Raw genomic sequence first — 18,458 nt, 5'->3', positions numbered from 1 at the left:
TTTGCTCCAATAAATGTATCTTCTATACATTTCATAAGAGAATGAGTTTCTCTTGTATATGCTACTCCAACGTCATCTAAAATTGGTAAATATGTATCACATCTTTTTGGATTACAAATATCTGAAGTAGCATAGCTTATAAATTCTCCTGTCTAAAAATTAATTGATTAAATAGCGCACATGTTTCTTATGTTGCATGATTATGTTCAATTGATACTCATTTTATGCCAATTGTACTTTAAATTACAAATAAGTACTCTCAACTGGTATCAATTGAATTCATATATGTCTGTGCAATAAATCTTGAGGAGAACTTAGTGTAATATGCAATTAGTGATCTGTTCATCTATCAAATTGTATCAATTGGTGTTTTTCAATTGGTATTTTTCGTACATGGTCACTAGTTGTACAATCCATACTTGTGAAATTTTCATGTTGCCTCTTGTTGTGATAAGAAAATGCTAAGTGACATCTAGACTCCAGGTATCAAGATTTATCTTTCGAATTAGTATGACAATATTCATTTGATATCTTGGACCTATGTCACATTTATGCCAACAAGAGCTTGCTAATGAATTCTAAATCCAACACAAGTCTGGAAATCCCTTGAAAAGTTAAATCGCAAAGGTACATCACTTTTGACACTTATCCATTACCTTTATGCCATCTAAGGACCCTTTTCATGATAGCGTGTTTAAATATTGCTTAATCAAAATTTCTTCCCTTTATATCCTTTGTATCCTTTTTGGAGATTTGTGACAAAGGGGGAGAAATTGTGCATTAAAGCTTACCTTTAGTCCTATGTAACTAAGTGTTAGAAGACTTTTGAGAAGGGGAGTATAATTAACAAAAGGGGGAATCATAAGAAAAACATAAGATGTAGAAAGTTGATTATTGAATTCTATGTCATGAGCATCACGTTTATTTTATGACACAAAGCACCCTATGAATAGTATGATATAAGTTGTCTTCACTCTTTGACCCAAATATGTGCTTTTGGCATTTAAGTACAAAATTGGTATTTTCTGAAATGCACATATTTAGGGGGAGGAAACTATATCATAGGATTCAAAATATTATTTATCAAATCTTATGTAAGCTTTAAATGTGTTGTCATCAATCACCAAAAAGGGGGAGATTGAAAGTGCAGTCATCCCTTTTGTGAGTTTTGGTGATTTGGATAACAACACATTTAAAGGTCTAACAAGTTTGCTAAGTGTTGAATAGGAAATTCAGTATGATGAACATACTTGAATAGTGTATAATGATCAGTGAACAAGATTCAACACAAGGTCAAATAACCAGTGAGACAATGCAAATGGATATAATATGGTCTCTATATTGGTTTGAATATATGGACAAGTTCTGAGAAATCACTATGCATAAATATGATCATAATAGAGGTTGAAGTGATTAATAGGATTGGTCAAGCCAAAGTGAATAAGATATGAGGAATCGTGAATTGGCTTGACCATATTACTATTAGTCCATATATGAATATATGAGAATCAAACTAGAGCTTGATTGATCTTAGTAGTTATATCTAGATGACATTCAAGCAAGGTTCACAATATTGAAGAAATGATTCTCTCAATGGATGTTCAATAGGATGTGACTCAAGAATGGCTTGATAGGGTGAAGATAGCAAGGAAAGGGCTTCGAGGAACTAAGCGAAGGTGAAGGCCAAGCGACGGCTTGTAGACCGAGGTACAATGGCTAAGGTGAAGAAGAGAGTACTTGCACTAAGTCGATGAACTAATCAGCTATAAAGAGTTACAACATGTTGATGCATCAGTAAGGTGACATGAAGCCATGATTTGAAGTCATATATGGTGAAATGGCACAAGTCACAGGCTCGATTTGTGTTTGCTTCAAAAGGTGAGACAAAGATGTTTGTGATCCTTATGAAGCAACACCATGGAGAAATCACACTTGAGACACCAATGACTCAAGGAGTTTACTTAATTGTATTTTATTTAACTTGAGTATAGGAATCATCGTACTATCAAGAGGGATCCATAAAGAAGGTTGGTGTTGTTACTGAAGCTCAAAATCCTTGATCTAAAACTTCCATTTTACCCTTGTTAATCCTTAGTGAAAGTATGTAGTACAACCTTTTTGAGTCTATCTTGGCCAAAATTGCTCTCTGGAAAATACTGGTTCAGCCGGACACTCAACAGGAGACTCAACTGGTTTTTGTCTGGTGGAAACAGGTTCAACCAGTTTTTGCACTGTTCACCTTTTTGGAAAATACTGGTTCAGCCGGACACTCAACCGGTTTTTGTCTGGTGGAAACAGGTTCAACCGGTTTTAAAACAGGTTCAACCGGTTTTTGCACTGTTCACCTTTTTCTGCCAGTCTACTGTGTCAGCCAAAAAGCTGTGCGCAGCTTTTTGAAAACCGGTTCAACCGGTTTTTGGGCAGAAAAGTCAAAAACGGCTAGTTTTGGAGCCCCACCTATATATACTCACTCCTACCTCTCTCCCCCACAGGAGAGAACGACTTGGACTCCATTCCTAACCTGAGAAACACCTCCCACTCTCTCTCACACACCTCTTGCCTCTCCCATTTCAAATCTTTGGAGAGAAATCTTTGAGTGAGTTTGAGAGCTGCAGTTTTTGTGCTTCATCTCCAAATCTCTCTTGCTCTTCTTGATTCGAGCTTTGGTACTACATCGAGTTCTTTGTGGATTCATTACTCTTGGAGCTTCTAATCTGGATAGATTATATAAACCAAGGACTTAAGGAGATGTTTGGTTAGGATTATAATCTGGACAGATTACAATTCAAAACTTGTTGGATTATATAATCTGAACAAACTGTAATTCTAAACAAACACCCCCTAAGCCCCCTTGCTGATTCACACGGACCAAACCCATTAACTACCGGACAATAGTCAGCACTACTACCAACCAATTATTCATGGTCCAACACAGCACATGTATTACTTGTGGGTCTAAGCATAAATAAATAATAAATGTCGTCTTAACGTAGAAAGTAGAAACATGTCACACTCGGGTTTCGGGGCACCAAGACCCGGGCACGAACATAATCACCAGGTGTGTTGGGACCAAGTCTCACACATGTGATGAATCATGGCACATGATCGAATGTCACATCTTTACTATATAATAAGAGTTCTGTACAAAATAAATAAATAATTACATTATAAGGAGACAACGGTCCAGCAACCCAAAGTTGACTGGGAGACGACGACCTAGACCTCTCACGAACACATCGCAGCATCCTCCATGCGCCTCATCCTGCGGTAACTGTTCTTGATTTGTGGGGGGTGTGAGACAGCAAGAGTGAGCTCACATACATTCATAGCTCAACAAGTTGTGGGGAATAATGTGCATGAACTCGCCAAAGGTGGGAGCTCACGTGAAGTGTAAGGCTTACTAAAGAGGATGGTTAGAGCTAAGCATTGCTTTTAAAGTTGGTCAAAATTTTATTAGTAATTACTAAGTATAAGTAAATACCAACCCAATTAAGTAGTAGAACAAAAGTAAAAACAACACCTGCAATGCAATGCATATGACAAATTGAATTTAAGTTTCACAAATTAATCATGTGAGTGTCCGAGCTGCTCATGACCGTGAGCACGACTAGTATACCAGTTTTACACTCTGCAGAGATTGCGCATCTTTACCCACAAGTCATGTTACCCATCTGCCAAGAGACGGCCAATCCCATACACCTCTATCGAGGAGTCGAGGCAAGGTAACACTACGAGGCCTTTACAAAGTTCCACTAGCTTCCGAAAACCCGCTACAGTTATAGAAAGCTCTAGTGCAGGAATCCCTCGCCTGACCGCCATCGCAGCAAAATCAATCCGAGGACCTCCCTACACTGACCACTCTCGTACTGCCCTTGCCCCTTTCGGGTAAGGTAGTCTTCCACTAGCTTTCCTAGTTAGTTAGCCAAGGGCGTCCCATTAAACCCTTGTGGTAGCACTGTTTTCCCGGGTGGTTCTCCATGTTCCCGTTAACATAATGATCTTATCATGAACAATAAATAATAAACAGATAATAAAAAGTGTAATCATGAGTAATGAATATCTCTATACCCAAAAACCACATAAAGCAATAGCATGTACTACCCAAAAATTCCGTAGTAAAACCAGTGGTGAAACAAGGTATAAAGATAGCCAAAATCTAGGGTAACCTATTGGGTCCCATCAAAATTAACCTATGCAGATCATTATGATTAACAAGAACATGACTGGGTAAAAAGGAAGTGATCAAGGGCACAACTTGCCTGGCACTTGAGATTCCAGGTCCCAACTTGCTTTTTAGATGACTCGTGACGTCGCGCTAGTCGTAGCAATACCAACAAACAGTGTATAGGCAAAATTTAACATCACACCAAACATATATGCAAAATACATATTAACAATCTATATATTGAAATAAGATCACAGGAACAAGAATTATTAATTTTGAAGTTATAGATTTTAAGTTATGAATTTTCAAAGGTTTTATACATTTGATACAAGATTAATTAAGAGATATATTTAATATGGTTTTCATGTCAAAACAGAGACACTATGTGATAAACAACATTATTACAAAATTATAGGAATTGGAATGGATCAAAAAGGAGTTGAAATGAATTTTCTAGGGATTAAACAAGTTATTGGAATTAATTTTGTATTATAAATCTTTTTTCTAAATGAATTTCTCTGTTTTATAATTTGTCTGGACTACGCGCGCAATTTGCAGAGAGTTCAGGGTTGAAACGCAAAGGTTCTCGAGACTCAGTAAACAGCCACAACGGACTGCGGGTTGGTTTCACCAAAACCCAGGGGCTCTTTAGCAAATCGGCAACGGCGAAGAGGTATCGGGGACCCAGAGCCATCCGATCTAGATCTGATGGTCTCAGATATAACACGAAAGGGTATGCTACGAGGTGCGCTGGATCGGCAATCAACGGTCACGATTCAAATATCCGAAGGGGTATCCACTCGACTGATCCGGAGCGTCCGTGGCTGATCCAACGGTCATACCCATCGCCACACCTCCACCCTTCATCGAGGATCCAACGACCCTCACCCCTCTTCCACCCCAAGCTGTCAACGAGGCGGCGCACAGCATTCCGCCCGCGGTGGTCACCATGGCCGGCCCACCCAATCTGCGCGTTCCGGTGCGCGATTCCCAAATCAATCTGGTGCTACACGATGTAGGTGCATGGGCGGATCGGTATGGGGAGTTCTTACCATGTCTCGACGATTTAGAGGACGCGACCACGGCGCACAGCGGTATGGCGGCGGTGCAAGAGCTCCGATGAGCAATTGATGCCGCCCAGTAGACGATTTCCCCCCAACAGTCACAGGCGCACCACCGGTGATGCAGTGAGACTCCCAGCGACGACCCAGAGGTCTTGTGTTGCAGCCGAGCTTGATTCCGTGAGCGCAGTTCACCAGCGACTTCTTCCTCTCCGCGCACACTGGTGAACGTTTGCCCGGGTAGTGGTATGGGGCGGATGAGGGGAAAGCTCTGTTTAAATAGCCGCATGGAGCCCCGAAACCGGCCTGACGCCATCGGTACTTGTTGCAACAATACGACGAGGTTCACGGGAGGGAGAAGGATCCGCGCAGTCAGTTCATCGCGCGGCGTGAGCGGAATTTTAGCGTGGAGAGGAAGAAGAGTCTGGCCACCGGGTCCACCTGCCAGGGCGCAGATGATTTCCCACGCCCGCGGGACCCACTAGTCGATGGCTGGGAAGGAATCCGCGTAGGAAGCAGAGTGGCTGACCACGTAGGGTCCTCCTGTCGGCGCATGGAGTTAGGTGGACGAGGGATTGGGCCGAGGAGTGCAGATTCGGCCCAAGAAGCTAACAGGTTTGATCTTTTCCTTTTCATGTTTTCTATTTTGTTTGCTAATTCAAAACAAATTCAAATATAATTTGAATTCTCAATTCAATTAGAGTGCATAGTCAATAAATTCCATCATGGCTTGAGGTTATTCATTCTATTTATATTATTTATTCATTTGTTTAGGCAAATGCAACATACATATATTTCCTCTCAAGCATATATTTTAAAGGTGCAGCTAGTTTTAGAGGTTTATATAAATAACCCAATTATTTTAAGAGAAAGTAAAGTATAATATTCATCAAAGACTACCTTAATTCAAATATTTCTAAAGAATGTTTTAGAAATATATAGTTCATGAAGGAGATAATATTTTCCTCAATTTATTCTTTGAGGTTTCAAACTATCCTCTAGTTTCAAGTTCAAACTCAAATTTAGTTTAAGATTTCAAATTCAGTTAGATGCACACTCAAAATTTCAGCATGAATGCAAAATATACTTTGATTAATTAATTAATTGAATTAGTATTTTATCTAAACAAAAAGGCTTCCAAAAAATAATCCTAAAACACTATCTTAAATATATATATTTATTTATTTCATCATTATTATTATTTTTCTCCTACCAATTTTGGGCTCTACAAATCCTACCCCCCTTAACAGAAATCTCGTCCTCGAGATTTGTAAGAAAAGGGATATAGAAAGTCAAATGTTTTGTTGCAGTTTAGCTTCGAGTTTTTTTCCAAATGGTTTTAAGCACAAATGTTTTCTATATATATATATATATATATATTTAAGTCATTTAAATAAGGAAATGATTAGGAACACATGGGTATATTATGTTTAGCTATTAGGCTGAAGTAGAGAAGGTTTCGGTAATATGGATTAGGGCAAAGAAAGATTCCATTATCAATGGTGGATCTTGACTCATCTGGTGATTCCGTTTTGCCCTTTGAAGACTTGAGTTGGTGCTTATCCTTCCTTGATGAGGTTGATCATCTTCGGTCTTTAATCTTGGAGTTATTGAAAGTCGCCTAGAGGGGGGTGAATAGGCAAATCTGAAATTTACAAACTTCAGCACACACTACAAGTCGGATTAGCGTTAGAATTAAATGTGAGTCCGAAAGAGAGGGCGAAAACAAATCACAAGCGAATAAAAGCGGATGACACAGTGATTTGTTTTACCAAGGTTCGGTTCTTGCAAACCTACTCCCCGTTGAGGTGGTCACAAAGACCGGGTCTCTTTCAACCCTTTCCCTCTCTCAAACGGTCACCTAGACCGAGTGAGCCTTTCTCTTCAATCAAATGGGACACTAAGTCCACTACAAGGACCACCACAACTTGGTGTATCTTGTTTTGATTACAAGTGAGTTGAACACAAGAAAGAAGGAAGAAGAAAAGCAATCCAAGCGCAAGAACTCAAATGAACACAATTGTCTCTCTCACTAGTCACTATTTGATTGGAATGATCTTTGGACTTGGGAGAGGATTTGATTTCTTTGTTTGTGTCTTGGAGTGAAGTCTAGAGCTCTTGTATGAGGTTTGAAGGCTAAAAACTTGGATGCATTGAAGTGTGGTGGTTGGGGGTATTTATAGCCCCAACCACCAAGTTGACCGTTGGTGAAGGCTTCTGTCGTATGGCGCACCAGACAGTCCGGTGCGCCACCGGACACTGTCCGGTGCGCCAGCCACGTCACCAGGCCGTTGGGTTCCGACCGTTGGAGCTTCTGACAACTGGTCCACCGGACAGTCCGGTGGTGCACCGGATAGTCACTATTCACTATCCAGTGCGCCTTCTGCGCCTGCTCTGACTTCTGCGCGCGCAGTCACGCACTATAGCGTTTTACTGTTCCTCTGCAGACGACCGTTGGCGCTGTATAGCCGTTACTCCGCTGGCAGACCAGACAGTCCGGTGCTACACCGGATAGTCCGGTGAATTATAGCGGAGTGGCTCTCAGAATTCCCGAAGGTGGCAAGTTTGGAGTTAGATTCCCTGGTCCACCGGACACTGTCCGGTGGCACACCGGACAGTCCAGTGCGCCAAACCAGAGTTGCCTTTGGGTTATCTTTTGCTCTCTTTGTTTGAACCCTTTCTTGGTCATTTTATTGGTTTGTTGTGAACCTTTGGCACCTGTAAAACTTATAATCTAGAGCAAATTAGTTAGTCCAATTATTTGTGTTGGGCAATTCAACCACCAAAATCAATTAGGAAGGCAATTCAACCACCAAAATCAATTAGGAAAATGTGTGAGCCTATTTCCCTTTCAGTTATCATCTGAGTTTATGGACAAGTAGATAGATGTGGCCATGTGGGTAGGATAGGTTTTATGAGATAGTTCAAAATCTTGGGCGTTTTTAATTTATGTTGATCTATACGGATTATACATGTAGGTCAAATAGTGGTATATGGCCGAGTTGGTCTAGGACACCAATTTTGGATTAAATCATTATCATAGGAGTAGGGTCTAGTGTATTTCACCTGTATTAACCAATCCATTAAGTAACTCACATTAGATTAGATCATATTAGATTAGATAGGGTCTAGATTAGATCAATATAATTAGGTTAGACTAGATAATATCTAATTACTTTGGATTAGATCATGGTTGTTACACTAGTGTGGGATAAATATGTTTATTAGGGCAAGATAAATCCATAAGGATAAGGTAGAAACTTTTGAGGTCAGTTAGATCTATTAGGATAAGATAAAATCTTTTCAAGATAAGATGAATCTATTAAGATAAGAGAGAATCTTTTAAGATAAGATGAATTGGTTAGAATGGGATCTTTTAGGATAAGATAAATCTCTTAAGCTAGATATATTCCAATGGAGATAATCTAGGTTGTCTAGTTATTTTATAAATATATTTTTTACACCTATTTGTATATGCAGATGCAATTGTGGACATTACTCCACAACTCATCACACTCAATCAAAGATCCAAATCAGACAAGTATCATAAGAACAAACATTCAGGCATACAAATATTTACAAAAATAGTTTTTATTTTGTTCCTAAGGGTAGATCTCCTATTCCTAAAGACCACTTTAGGCACAGGATTTCAAAGTGTGAAATCCACTTTTGTCTTTAGAAGGAAAAGGTAAGAATAATCAGAGTAAGCAGAAATATATGAGAAAAGATTAAGGAAAGTTTAGAAAAAGAATCAGAGTAGCAAAGATAAGTAGACAATGGTTGTCCAGTTTTATCTAAGTTTCGTCCTACAGTCAACATTCCTCTGATACCACTTCTGTCACACCCGGGTTTCGGGGCACCAAGACCTGGGCATGAACATAATCACCAGGTGTGCTGGGACCAAGTCTCACACATATGATGAATCATGGCATATGATCGAATGTCACATCTTTACTATATAATAAGATTTCTGTACAAAATAAATAAATAATTACATTATAAGGAGACAACGGTCCAGCAACCCAAAGTTGACTAGGAGACGACGGTCTAGACCTCTCACAAACACATCGCAGCATCCTTCATGCGCCTCATCCTGCGGTAACTGTTCTTGACCTGTGGGGGGTGTGAGACAGCAAGAGTGAGCTCACATACGTTCATAGCTCAACAAGTTGTGGGGAATAAGGTGCATGAACTCACCAAAGGTGGGAGCTCACATGAAGTGTAAGACTTACCAAAGAGGATGGTTAGAGCTGAGCATTGCTTTTAAAGTTGGTCAAAATTTTATTAGCAATTACTAAGTATAAGTAAATACCAACCCAATTAAGTAGTAGAACAAAAGTAATAACAACACCTGCAATGCAATGTATATGACAAATTGAATTTAAGTTCCATAAATTAATCATGTGAGTGTCTGAGCTGCTCATGACCGTGAGCACGGCTAGTATACCAGTTTTACACTCTGCAGAGGTTGCGCATCTTTACCCACAAGTCATGTTACCCATCTGCCAAGAGACGGCCAATCTCATACACCTCTACCGAGGAGTCGAGGCAGGGTAACACTACGAGGCCTTTACAAAGTTCCACTAGCTTCCGAAAACCCGCTACAGTTTATAGGAAGCTCCAGTGCAGGAATCCCTCGCCTGACCGCCATCGCAGCAAAATCAACCCGAGGACCTCCCTACACTAACCACTCCCCTACTGCCCTTGCCCCTTTCGGGTAAGGTAGTCTTCCACTAGCTTTCCTAGTTAGTTAGCCAAGGGCGTCCCATTAAACCCTTGTGGTAGCACTGTTTTCCCGGGTGGTTCTCCATGTTCCCGTTAACATAATGATCTTATCATGAACAATAAATAATAAACAGATAATAAAAAGTGTAATCATGAGTAATGAATATCTCTATACCCAAAAACCACATAAAGCAATAGCATGTACTACCCAAAAATTCCGTAGTAAAACCAGTGGTGAAACAAGGTATAAAGATAGCCAAAATCTAGGGTAACCTATTGGGTCCCATCAAAATTAACCTATGCAGATCATTATGATTAACAAGAACATAACTGGGTAAAAAGGAAGTGATCAAGGGCACAACTTGCCTGGCACTTGAGATTCCAGGTCCCAACTTGCTTTTCAGATGACTCGTGACGTCGCGCTAGTCGTAGCAATACCAACAAACAGTGTATAGGCAAAATTTAACATCACACCAAACATATATGCAAAATACATATTAACAATCTACATATTGAAATAAGATCACAGGAACAGGAATTATTAATTTTGGAGTTATAGATTTTAAGTTATGAATTGTCAAAGGTTTTATACATTTGATACAAGATTAATTAAGAGATATATTTAATATGGTTTTCATGTCAAAACAGAGACACTATGTGATAAACAACATTATTACAAAATTATAGGAACTGGAATGGATCAAAAAGGAGTTGAAATGAATTTTCTAGGGATTAAACAAGTTATTAGAATTAATTTTGTATTATAAATATTTTTTCTAAATGAATTTCTCTGTTTTATAATTTGTCTGGACTACGCGCGCAATTTGCAGAGAGTTCAGGGTTGAAACGCAAAGGTTCCCGAGACTCAGTAAACAGCCACAATGGACTGCGGGTTGGTTTCACCAAAACCCAGGGGCTCTTTAGCAAATCGGCAACGGCGAAGAGGTACCGGGGACCCAGAGCCATCCGATCTAGATCTGATGGTCACAGATATAACACAAAAGGGTATGCTATGAGGTGCGCAGGATCGACAAAACGGTCACGATTCAAATATCCGAAGGGGTATCCACTCGACTGATACGGAGCGTCTGTGGCTGATCCAACGGTCATACCCATCGCCACACCTCCACCCTTCACCGAGGATCCAACGACCCTCACCCCTCTTCCACCCCAAGCTATCAACGCAGCGGCGCACAGCGTTCCGCCCGCGGTGGTCACCATGGCCGGCCCACCCAATATGCGCGTTCCGGTGCGCGATTCCCAAATCAATCTGGTGCTACACGATGTAGGTGCATGGGCGGATCAGTATGGGGAGTTCTTACCGTGTCTCGATGCAGTAGAGGACGCGACCACGACGCACAGCTGTGTGGCGGCGGTGCAAGATCTCCGATGAGCAATTGATGCCGCCCCAGTAGACGATTTCCCACCAACAGTCGCGGGCGCACCACCGGTGATGCAGTGAGACTCCCAGCGACGACCTAGAGGTCTTGCGTTGCAGCCGAGCTTGATTCCGTGAGCAGTTCACCAGTGACTTCTTCCTCTCCGCGCACACTGGTGAACGATTGCCCGGGCAGTGGTACGGGGCGGATGAGGGGAAAAGCTCTATTTAAATAGCCGCATGGAGCCCCGAAATCGGCCCGACGCCATCGGCACTTGTTGCAACAATACGACGAGGTTCACGGGAGGGAGAAGGATCCGCGCAGTCAGTTCATCGCGCGGCGTGAGCGGAATTTTAGCGCGGAGAGGAAGAAGAGTCTGGCCACCGGGTCCACCTGCCAGGGCGCAGATGATTTGCCACGCCCGCGGGACCCACTGGTCGGTGGCTGGGAAGGAATTCGCGTAGGAAGCAGAGTGGCTGACCACGTAGGGTCCTCCTGTCGGCGCATGGAGTTAGGTGGACGAGGGATTGGGCCGAGGAGTGCAGATTCGGCCCAAGAAGCTAACAGGTTTGATCTTTTCCTTTTCCTATTTTCTATTTTGTTTGCTAATTCAAAACAAATTCAAATATAATTTGAATTCTCAATTCAATTAGAGTGCATAGTCAATAAATTCCATCATGGCTTGAGGTTATTCATTCTATTTATATTATTTATTCACTTGTTTAGGCAAATGCAACATACATATATTTCCTCTCAAGCATATATTTTAAAGGTGCGGCTAGTTTTAGAGGTTTATATAAATAACCCAATTATTTTAAGAGAAAGTAAAGTATAATATTCATCAAAGACTACCTTAATTCAAATATTTCTAAAGAATGTTTTAGAAATATATAGTTCATGAAGGAGATAATATTTTCCTCAATTTATTCTTTGAGGTTTCAAACTATCCTCTAGTTTCAAGTTCAAACTCAAATTTAGTTTAAGATTTTAAATTCAGTTAGACGCACACTCAAAATTTCAGCATGAATGCAAAATATACTTTGATTAATTAATTAATTGAATTAGTATTTTATCTAAACAAAAAGGCTTCCAAAAAATAATCCTAAAACACTATCTTAAATATATATATTTATTTATTTCATTATTATTTTTTTTTCTCGTACCAATTTTGGTCTCTACAAAACACTAATAAGATGTTTGGTTTGAAAAATTCTTTTTACTCCTTATCTTTTCATTTTTTTTGTTTAGTTTATAGAATGAGTTAATCAATCATCACCTCATTCCTCATACTAAATTAGTCCTATTTTTTGTTTGATTTATGAAATGATTTAATCCATCACCATCAAATTCCTCGTGTGAGTTAGTACTAATATGAGGAATAAATTCATCACACCAAATTTAAGGAATAGACCCATAATACACCAACTCATCTCATCTTGGATGGAGTGATTACCCCCTAGAGACCGTTTGCAATCCACCTGCAGGTCGTCGGACAATTTCATTACTGCCAAAGGGTAACCTCGAAACAAACTTTCCATATCACAGCCGTGCAAAACCAAATATTCACATTGTCACTAGAAACATAAACATTCGCTGTCATTTACAGCTAACCACGACAGTCTGTGGTTCATCAAATCATCAGGTGGTGGTAGATATACCTCCATACTGTTTTTACGTTGGACGGCTACATGATGAAACCACAAAACTCATCACGCTTCAGGGCACCTTGGACAAACCCAGTGGCATGCTTCTTCATGGTCTCCTGCCAGACTCCATTGACTCCAAGATAGGGCTGGTGTCCCTCAGGACAATGTCACCATGGTCATCTGGTTCATCTTCAAACTCTGTAGGTCTTATGTTGATTGAGTTTGCATTACCATTACTGTGTGTCTCAGCTAGCTGTTGGAAGTATGCGTGTGGCCATAGGGCTACAAATAAATAGGAACAGGAACATGTAATAAAATGTATTAATATCTCATCAGCATATATTGTAGAGAAGGGCGAAAAAGGTACCATCATTGTCAAAGGGATATGGGAAGAACTGCAGGTAACAGAATGAAGCAACTGTAAGACCTGAAAAGAAATAAGAGAATGACACTCCATGATTGACTTTTGATTGTGAAGGGTGTTCGAAATGCTAAATACAAAAGAGCATCAAATACTAGCAAACCTATGATGCCGCCGGCAAAGACATCTTGCCAGTGATGCCAGTAATCATCAACTCGAGAAACAGCCACAAGTGACGCGACAAGTAGAGGCAGAAAAACTAAGCACAGTTTTGCAATGTGACCCTTGCGATCAAAAGCTTTAAGTTTTCCAGCCAAGTACCATGCAAGAAAACCTAGACCAGCGAAAGACCCTGGAGTAGGTGACAAAGAACAGAAATAGATTCAGCAATTTATTTACTGAAGGGCAAAAATTAGCATATTGTTGCAAACACTCAGCAGAAAACCCTCTCAGCCATACTGAGATTGAGAAAGTATAAACAACATGCTCGCAAAGGTCATGCATGCTTCAAAATGATATGCTGAAAACAAATGCTGCTAATATTTATAATTCATATAGCCCAAGAAAACATGAGTAACCAGTGCCAAGAGAATCCATATCATGGAAACTGTGTACTGCTTGACAAGAATTATCAAAAGGATATATAGCCCAAGAATATATAACAAGTAACCCATGCCGAGAGAATCCATGAATATCATGGGAACTGTGTACTGTGTGACAAGAATCTTATAAGGATAATCTTCTGATTGTCAGACATAGCTATTCACTAAGATTTTTGGAGAACTGTATTAGGAAGAAAAAAACAGCAATTCCAATAGCGCACAGGGCAGTAGCTAAAATAAGTCTGAAAACATATATAACATGGAAGAAAAGAAAATACAGGATATCCTCAAATGAAAGGAGAGTTACAATCATAGTCCAACAGTGCTTTCAGGATATAGGTATTCATGTGGAGAAACAATTGCATCAGCACTGTTAGCAAATTATTGATCTTTGTTTATTCGTTGTTTAGATGTTTACCAATGTTCTCACTTTTTTTATTAGTGAAGTTGTAATCTTAGGGGGTGTTTGAATGCACTAGAGCTAATAGTTAATGGCTAAAATTAGTTGAGACATTCAAACACCCTAGTTAATAGTTCAGCTATTAGCTATTTTTGGTAAATTAGTTAATAGTTAGGTAGCTATTTGTTAGCTAGCTAATTCCACTAACAATTTTTAACCAACTAACTATTAGCACCCCCTTAGTGTATTACCTTTCAATAAAAAAATTTGAACCACTGACGAAGTAAATAACAGGTACATGTTTGATTAAAGGTTTCAGATTGCATCATTAAATTTCCTAGCTTTTTTCTCTTAGCAGGAACTCAGTTGCAAAGTTCTTATATAGGAGGGTGCTCGAACAAAACCATTAACCAGCAATAGAATATAAAAGATGATTGAGTCACTAGATAATGGGTTCAAAGCAGCCTCTCCGAGGAAAGAGTTGTCTTGGTTTATCCCTTCCCCAGACCCCACTCATGTAGGAGCCTCCAGCACTAGGTCAACCCTTAGAAATAAAAGATAAACAGTGACTGGACTCAGCTAAAGGATTAGTACATCATAAAGGATTCAAAATAGCAAGTGTTTCATGTACAGAATCAAGTATTGCCAAAACTCAAAGTTCTCACAACTACATCCCAAGATAGTGGAACAATAAACCACTATAACATATCAAGATAACCACAAGAAGCATAATGAACATTATATACCAAGTAATTTCATTTCTTACATGAAGAATGCCCACTTGGGAAACTCTTATGACCTTCCTTGATGACACTCTTTTCTCCATGGCATATCACATCGGTGGTTATATTATTAAAATTCTGGATAACAAATATCTGATTTAGTGGCTACAGGTTCAACAGGTATGAACTTGCAAAGAAAAATGACACTGATGGAAGGATTTACAGGTTTGCCATCAGGAAAACAACGCCAAAAGAAATCTGGCCGAGGGCGACCAACACCATCCTTAATTGCATCAGTGATCACAGCAGTTATAAGCACTGAATACAAGATACCTACATATTTTTTAAGTTCAACATAAATTAAAACTGTCAATTGACAAATAACATGTTTAGAATGTCAGGTACCTAGTATGCCGTGGTGTAAATCATAGACATTTTTCTTTTTGAAGTAAATGACAGCAAAGATAACCAAGGGTAGCACGATCGCAATCAGCTGTAATGAAGGAAAAAATAACATGCCTAAGGACATATTGTGTGTAGCACACAGTTAAATCAATATTTGAAATCAAAATGTGAAGTACCAGAGCAGAACATACTGGAACAGCCCAAAATGGGATTGTGTTGCCCTTGAGGGGATAACTCAAGTCGGTCATCATGTCGCGTCCAACAAAGCGGTGAAAGGGCTCGATTATGTTTAACAGTCCATCAAGTACAGCAAGACATAAAAGTATAATCCAGTCATACATGTGTAATGTTGCCACTTTGGTACCATGGGACCTTATAGTGTGGCATCCCAGCTGGATATCAGGCATCCTCCCCTAGAACAGAAGAACAGAAGAAAGAACTTTGTAGTCAGCAAATAAAAGGTTGAGTCATGTATGGACTGAAGATAACATGTGAGGAGATTAAGGGAAAAAAGAGAAGAGTGCCATGAAACATTTCAAGCAGAATGTATTTTCATGTGGTATAAAATTTGTTACTTCAGTGTTAAGAAAGAAAGAAAAATCTTATCCCCTAAAGCTTGTACTGTGCAGAAAACAGAAACTCTCTAAACATTCACAATGAATTGAAAAGACCCAGAGTGTAAATAACCACAATTAGATTTTAAAAAACAATATGTAAGCAGTCAAATCAATGAAATCCAAAACAGTCCTAAAGAGGGCAAGGTCAAAAGAGACCAAGCTATTCAAAAGAAAAAGTATCACGTGGTAATGTTCATATGTCCGTTTTCAGTTAAGTAGAAATGAAGGACTATGTCTAGCTCCAGGTAGTGGAGAGTGGGACAGCAATATTTCCATGGCTCAAAGCCTCAAACATTGATAACATCCCCTTCAATAGAATATGCAGCATAGTACGCAGTGGATGAAACCTGATGGAATATATAATCCGTTTAACTGTTTATCCTAAAAAACGACATGATGATGGCTTCAGCCAAATGTAAAGGTGTTTCAAATATAAATAACTGCAGCTCAACTGAAGCATTGCAGGAGTAACTCTCTCGTGTTGCTTTAAAGAACAAAAAAATCCCAAACAACGAATGAACAGAGAAGGTTTGAGTTGGAAAATGCATAGGTCCCATTATGCAGAAGCTGAGCACTGCTAATTCGACCACTATAATCATAAAAAAAAAATTACACTACTGACTAAAGACTCCACAAAGGATGAGAGTAATTTTCATAGAAATTGCAGACAAGTGCGACAAAAACATGAAGACTAGCCGCAACACACTGGTTGACACTAGGTGCCGATTCCCATTAAACTAGACAAAGATTTGTTACTAGTTGACATTTCAGCCTGTGCTCGAAAAAAAAAAGTAGGGCTTCTATGAGCCGAGAGAGCTCACCAACTCACTGCTACAGTGCTACGTCCCTGATAAACTGCGCTGGTTCAGATCAACGCTCGGACGACACGACCGCTCTACAAGAACCACTGGGAACGAAGGCATTTGATCAGCGGAAGGAACGGAAATGCGACGAATTTCGCCGAAACGAAAGTGGGGGAACGCTCGGAAGCCCTCTCAGACAGGGGCACACTTACCACCCAAATCAGGGTACAAGCCGCCGTCGCGAGCAGCTGAGCGAAGTGGTCCGCAACGTATCCCGCCGGAAGAGAATGGACTAACCACAAAGTCGGCTGCTGGCCACCGATATCAGGGAACCTGTACTTCGTTTCAAAAAAAAAACACTCCGTATAAAAAGAACCCGATCGGGTCATCGGCATAAGAATCTTGTAAAGAGGAAACCCCTTTTATTTATTAAAAAGTAAAATAAAAGGAGAAAGAATTAGAGGGTGGACCTGCGGCAAACGGACGGGGACCCTGAAACATCTGCCAGTCGCCGGAGCTGGGCTGGCTTGGCTCACAGCGGGATGGATAGTTCTTTTTCTTTTCTGGAACAAGTAGGGTTGGAGATTTGGAGAGGAGACTGAGAGTGGAGACAAAAGCAAGTAGTAGGGTTGGATAATGGGCGGTGGGTCTCTCCTTGGGAAGAGATAAGCACAACGATAGCCGGAAAAACTCTTCCAGGTTCAGCGCCAGACTTTTGTTACCGACATTTTCGGTTGATTATGATTTATAGACTGGGCCGCTGGCTGTGTTTGCGTTGGAAAGATTGATGGCATAGGCCAAAGATGCAGCGTGCTCCGTTTCGTACCACAGCTCCTTTTCGCAGGCAAATTGCATTAGGCCGTGTTGGGCCTTTATTATGGAAGGTTCTTAAGTATTACATTATATGCTAAAACATGTTTCAAATGCTACTTAAAGGATGATGAAGCTAACCTTTGTCTTAGCTGAGAGGTCTTTAGGGGTGTATAGCGGCGGACGCAGGACAAGAATTTATAGGGGGCCAAAAAAACCACATGAGAGTCATGACTTGCTGGTTCGTCAAGCCCGCGATCGCGGGACAGATGAGATCTAGCTTATCGGGCGGATCGGCGTCATAATGAAAACGGGACAAGGGACAGAGGTGCCAGAAAGGGACGGAGTCAGGCGATATCGCATCAGAAATAAGTTAGCGGCGGAAATGGGGCATCGAACAAACTGGTTTTGGTGGTGTCAGAAAAATTAGGGTCAGACTCGTAGATGCAAGGATTGGTCCCAGAGGATCTGACAAGAAGGCTCGTGACATGGTTGTTTTAGGCCATGTTCCAAACCTTTAGAGCTAATTGTTAGTTGATTTTAGCTGGATTGGAGCATCTAATAACTAATACTTATTTGAGGGGTATAGATAACAATTAGTTGATCCATTCTAAACCTCTTAGCCACTAGCTATTAATTTTAGAGGTTTAGAATAAGACTTTATACTTTCTGAAACTTTAATTTTTCTACACATAACAATAAATAATCAAGGCATCAAAGGGTGTACAAAATTGAGGGGGGCATGACCCACTTTGCCCCCCC

The 18,458-nt window shown here is 40.2% G+C and overlaps 1 protein-coding gene across 4 annotated transcripts; it reads right to left on the bottom strand.

Moving 5' to 3' along the window:
• Window positions 1-12,845: 12,845 nt before the first annotated feature.
• Window positions 12,846-17,723, bottom strand: LOC100193193 (uncharacterized). 4 transcript variants are annotated; one of them, NM_001308365.1, is made up of 10 exons: window positions 17,357-17,553; window positions 17,099-17,219; window positions 16,905-16,990; window positions 15,643-15,879; window positions 15,467-15,554; window positions 15,285-15,394; window positions 15,106-15,199; window positions 13,501-13,689; window positions 13,344-13,403; window positions 12,846-13,258 (listed from the first exon to the last, which is right to left on the bottom strand). In NM_001308365.1, the coding sequence occupies exons 4-10, from the start codon at window positions 15,871-15,873 to the stop codon at window positions 13,083-13,085; spliced, it is 948 nt and encodes a 315-aa protein (NP_001295294.1). In that variant the 5' UTR covers window positions 15,874-15,879; window positions 16,905-16,990; window positions 17,099-17,219; window positions 17,357-17,553; the 3' UTR covers window positions 12,846-13,082. The 4 variants fall into 4 exon arrangements, with proteins under 4 accessions (NP_001295294.1, NP_001131820.2, XP_008648306.1 ...); NM_001138348.2 differs by having other exon boundaries at window positions 15,658-15,879; XM_008650084.4 differs by lacking the exon at window positions 16,905-16,990 and having other exon boundaries at window positions 17,357-17,723.
• Window positions 17,724-18,458: the final 735 nt, after the last annotated feature.

The sequence above is a fragment of the Zea mays genome, chromosome 1, assembly GCF_902167145.1.
Source record: "Zea mays cultivar B73 chromosome 1, Zm-B73-REFERENCE-NAM-5.0, whole genome shotgun sequence".
In the NCBI taxonomy this organism is placed as follows: Eukaryota; Viridiplantae; Streptophyta; class Magnoliopsida; order Poales; family Poaceae; genus Zea; species Zea mays.
Note: the sequence above shows the minus strand (reverse complement) of the source record. Positions and strands in the feature narration are given on the sequence as shown.

Excerpts from the sequence above, each read along its gene's own strand:
- LOC100193193 (XM_008650084.4), bottom strand. The coding sequence starts at position 15,873 with ATGCCTGATATCCAGCTGGGATGCCACACTATAAGGTCCCATGGTACC. Across the intron at positions 15,395-15,466 it reads TTTACACCACGGCATACTAG|GTATCTTGTATTCAGTGCTT; the intron begins GTACCTGACATT and ends AAAAATATGTAG. Across the intron at positions 13,690-15,105 it reads CCCAAGTGGGCATTCTTCAT|GGTCTTTCGCTGGTCTAGGT; the intron begins GTAAGAAATGAA and ends CACCTACTCCAG.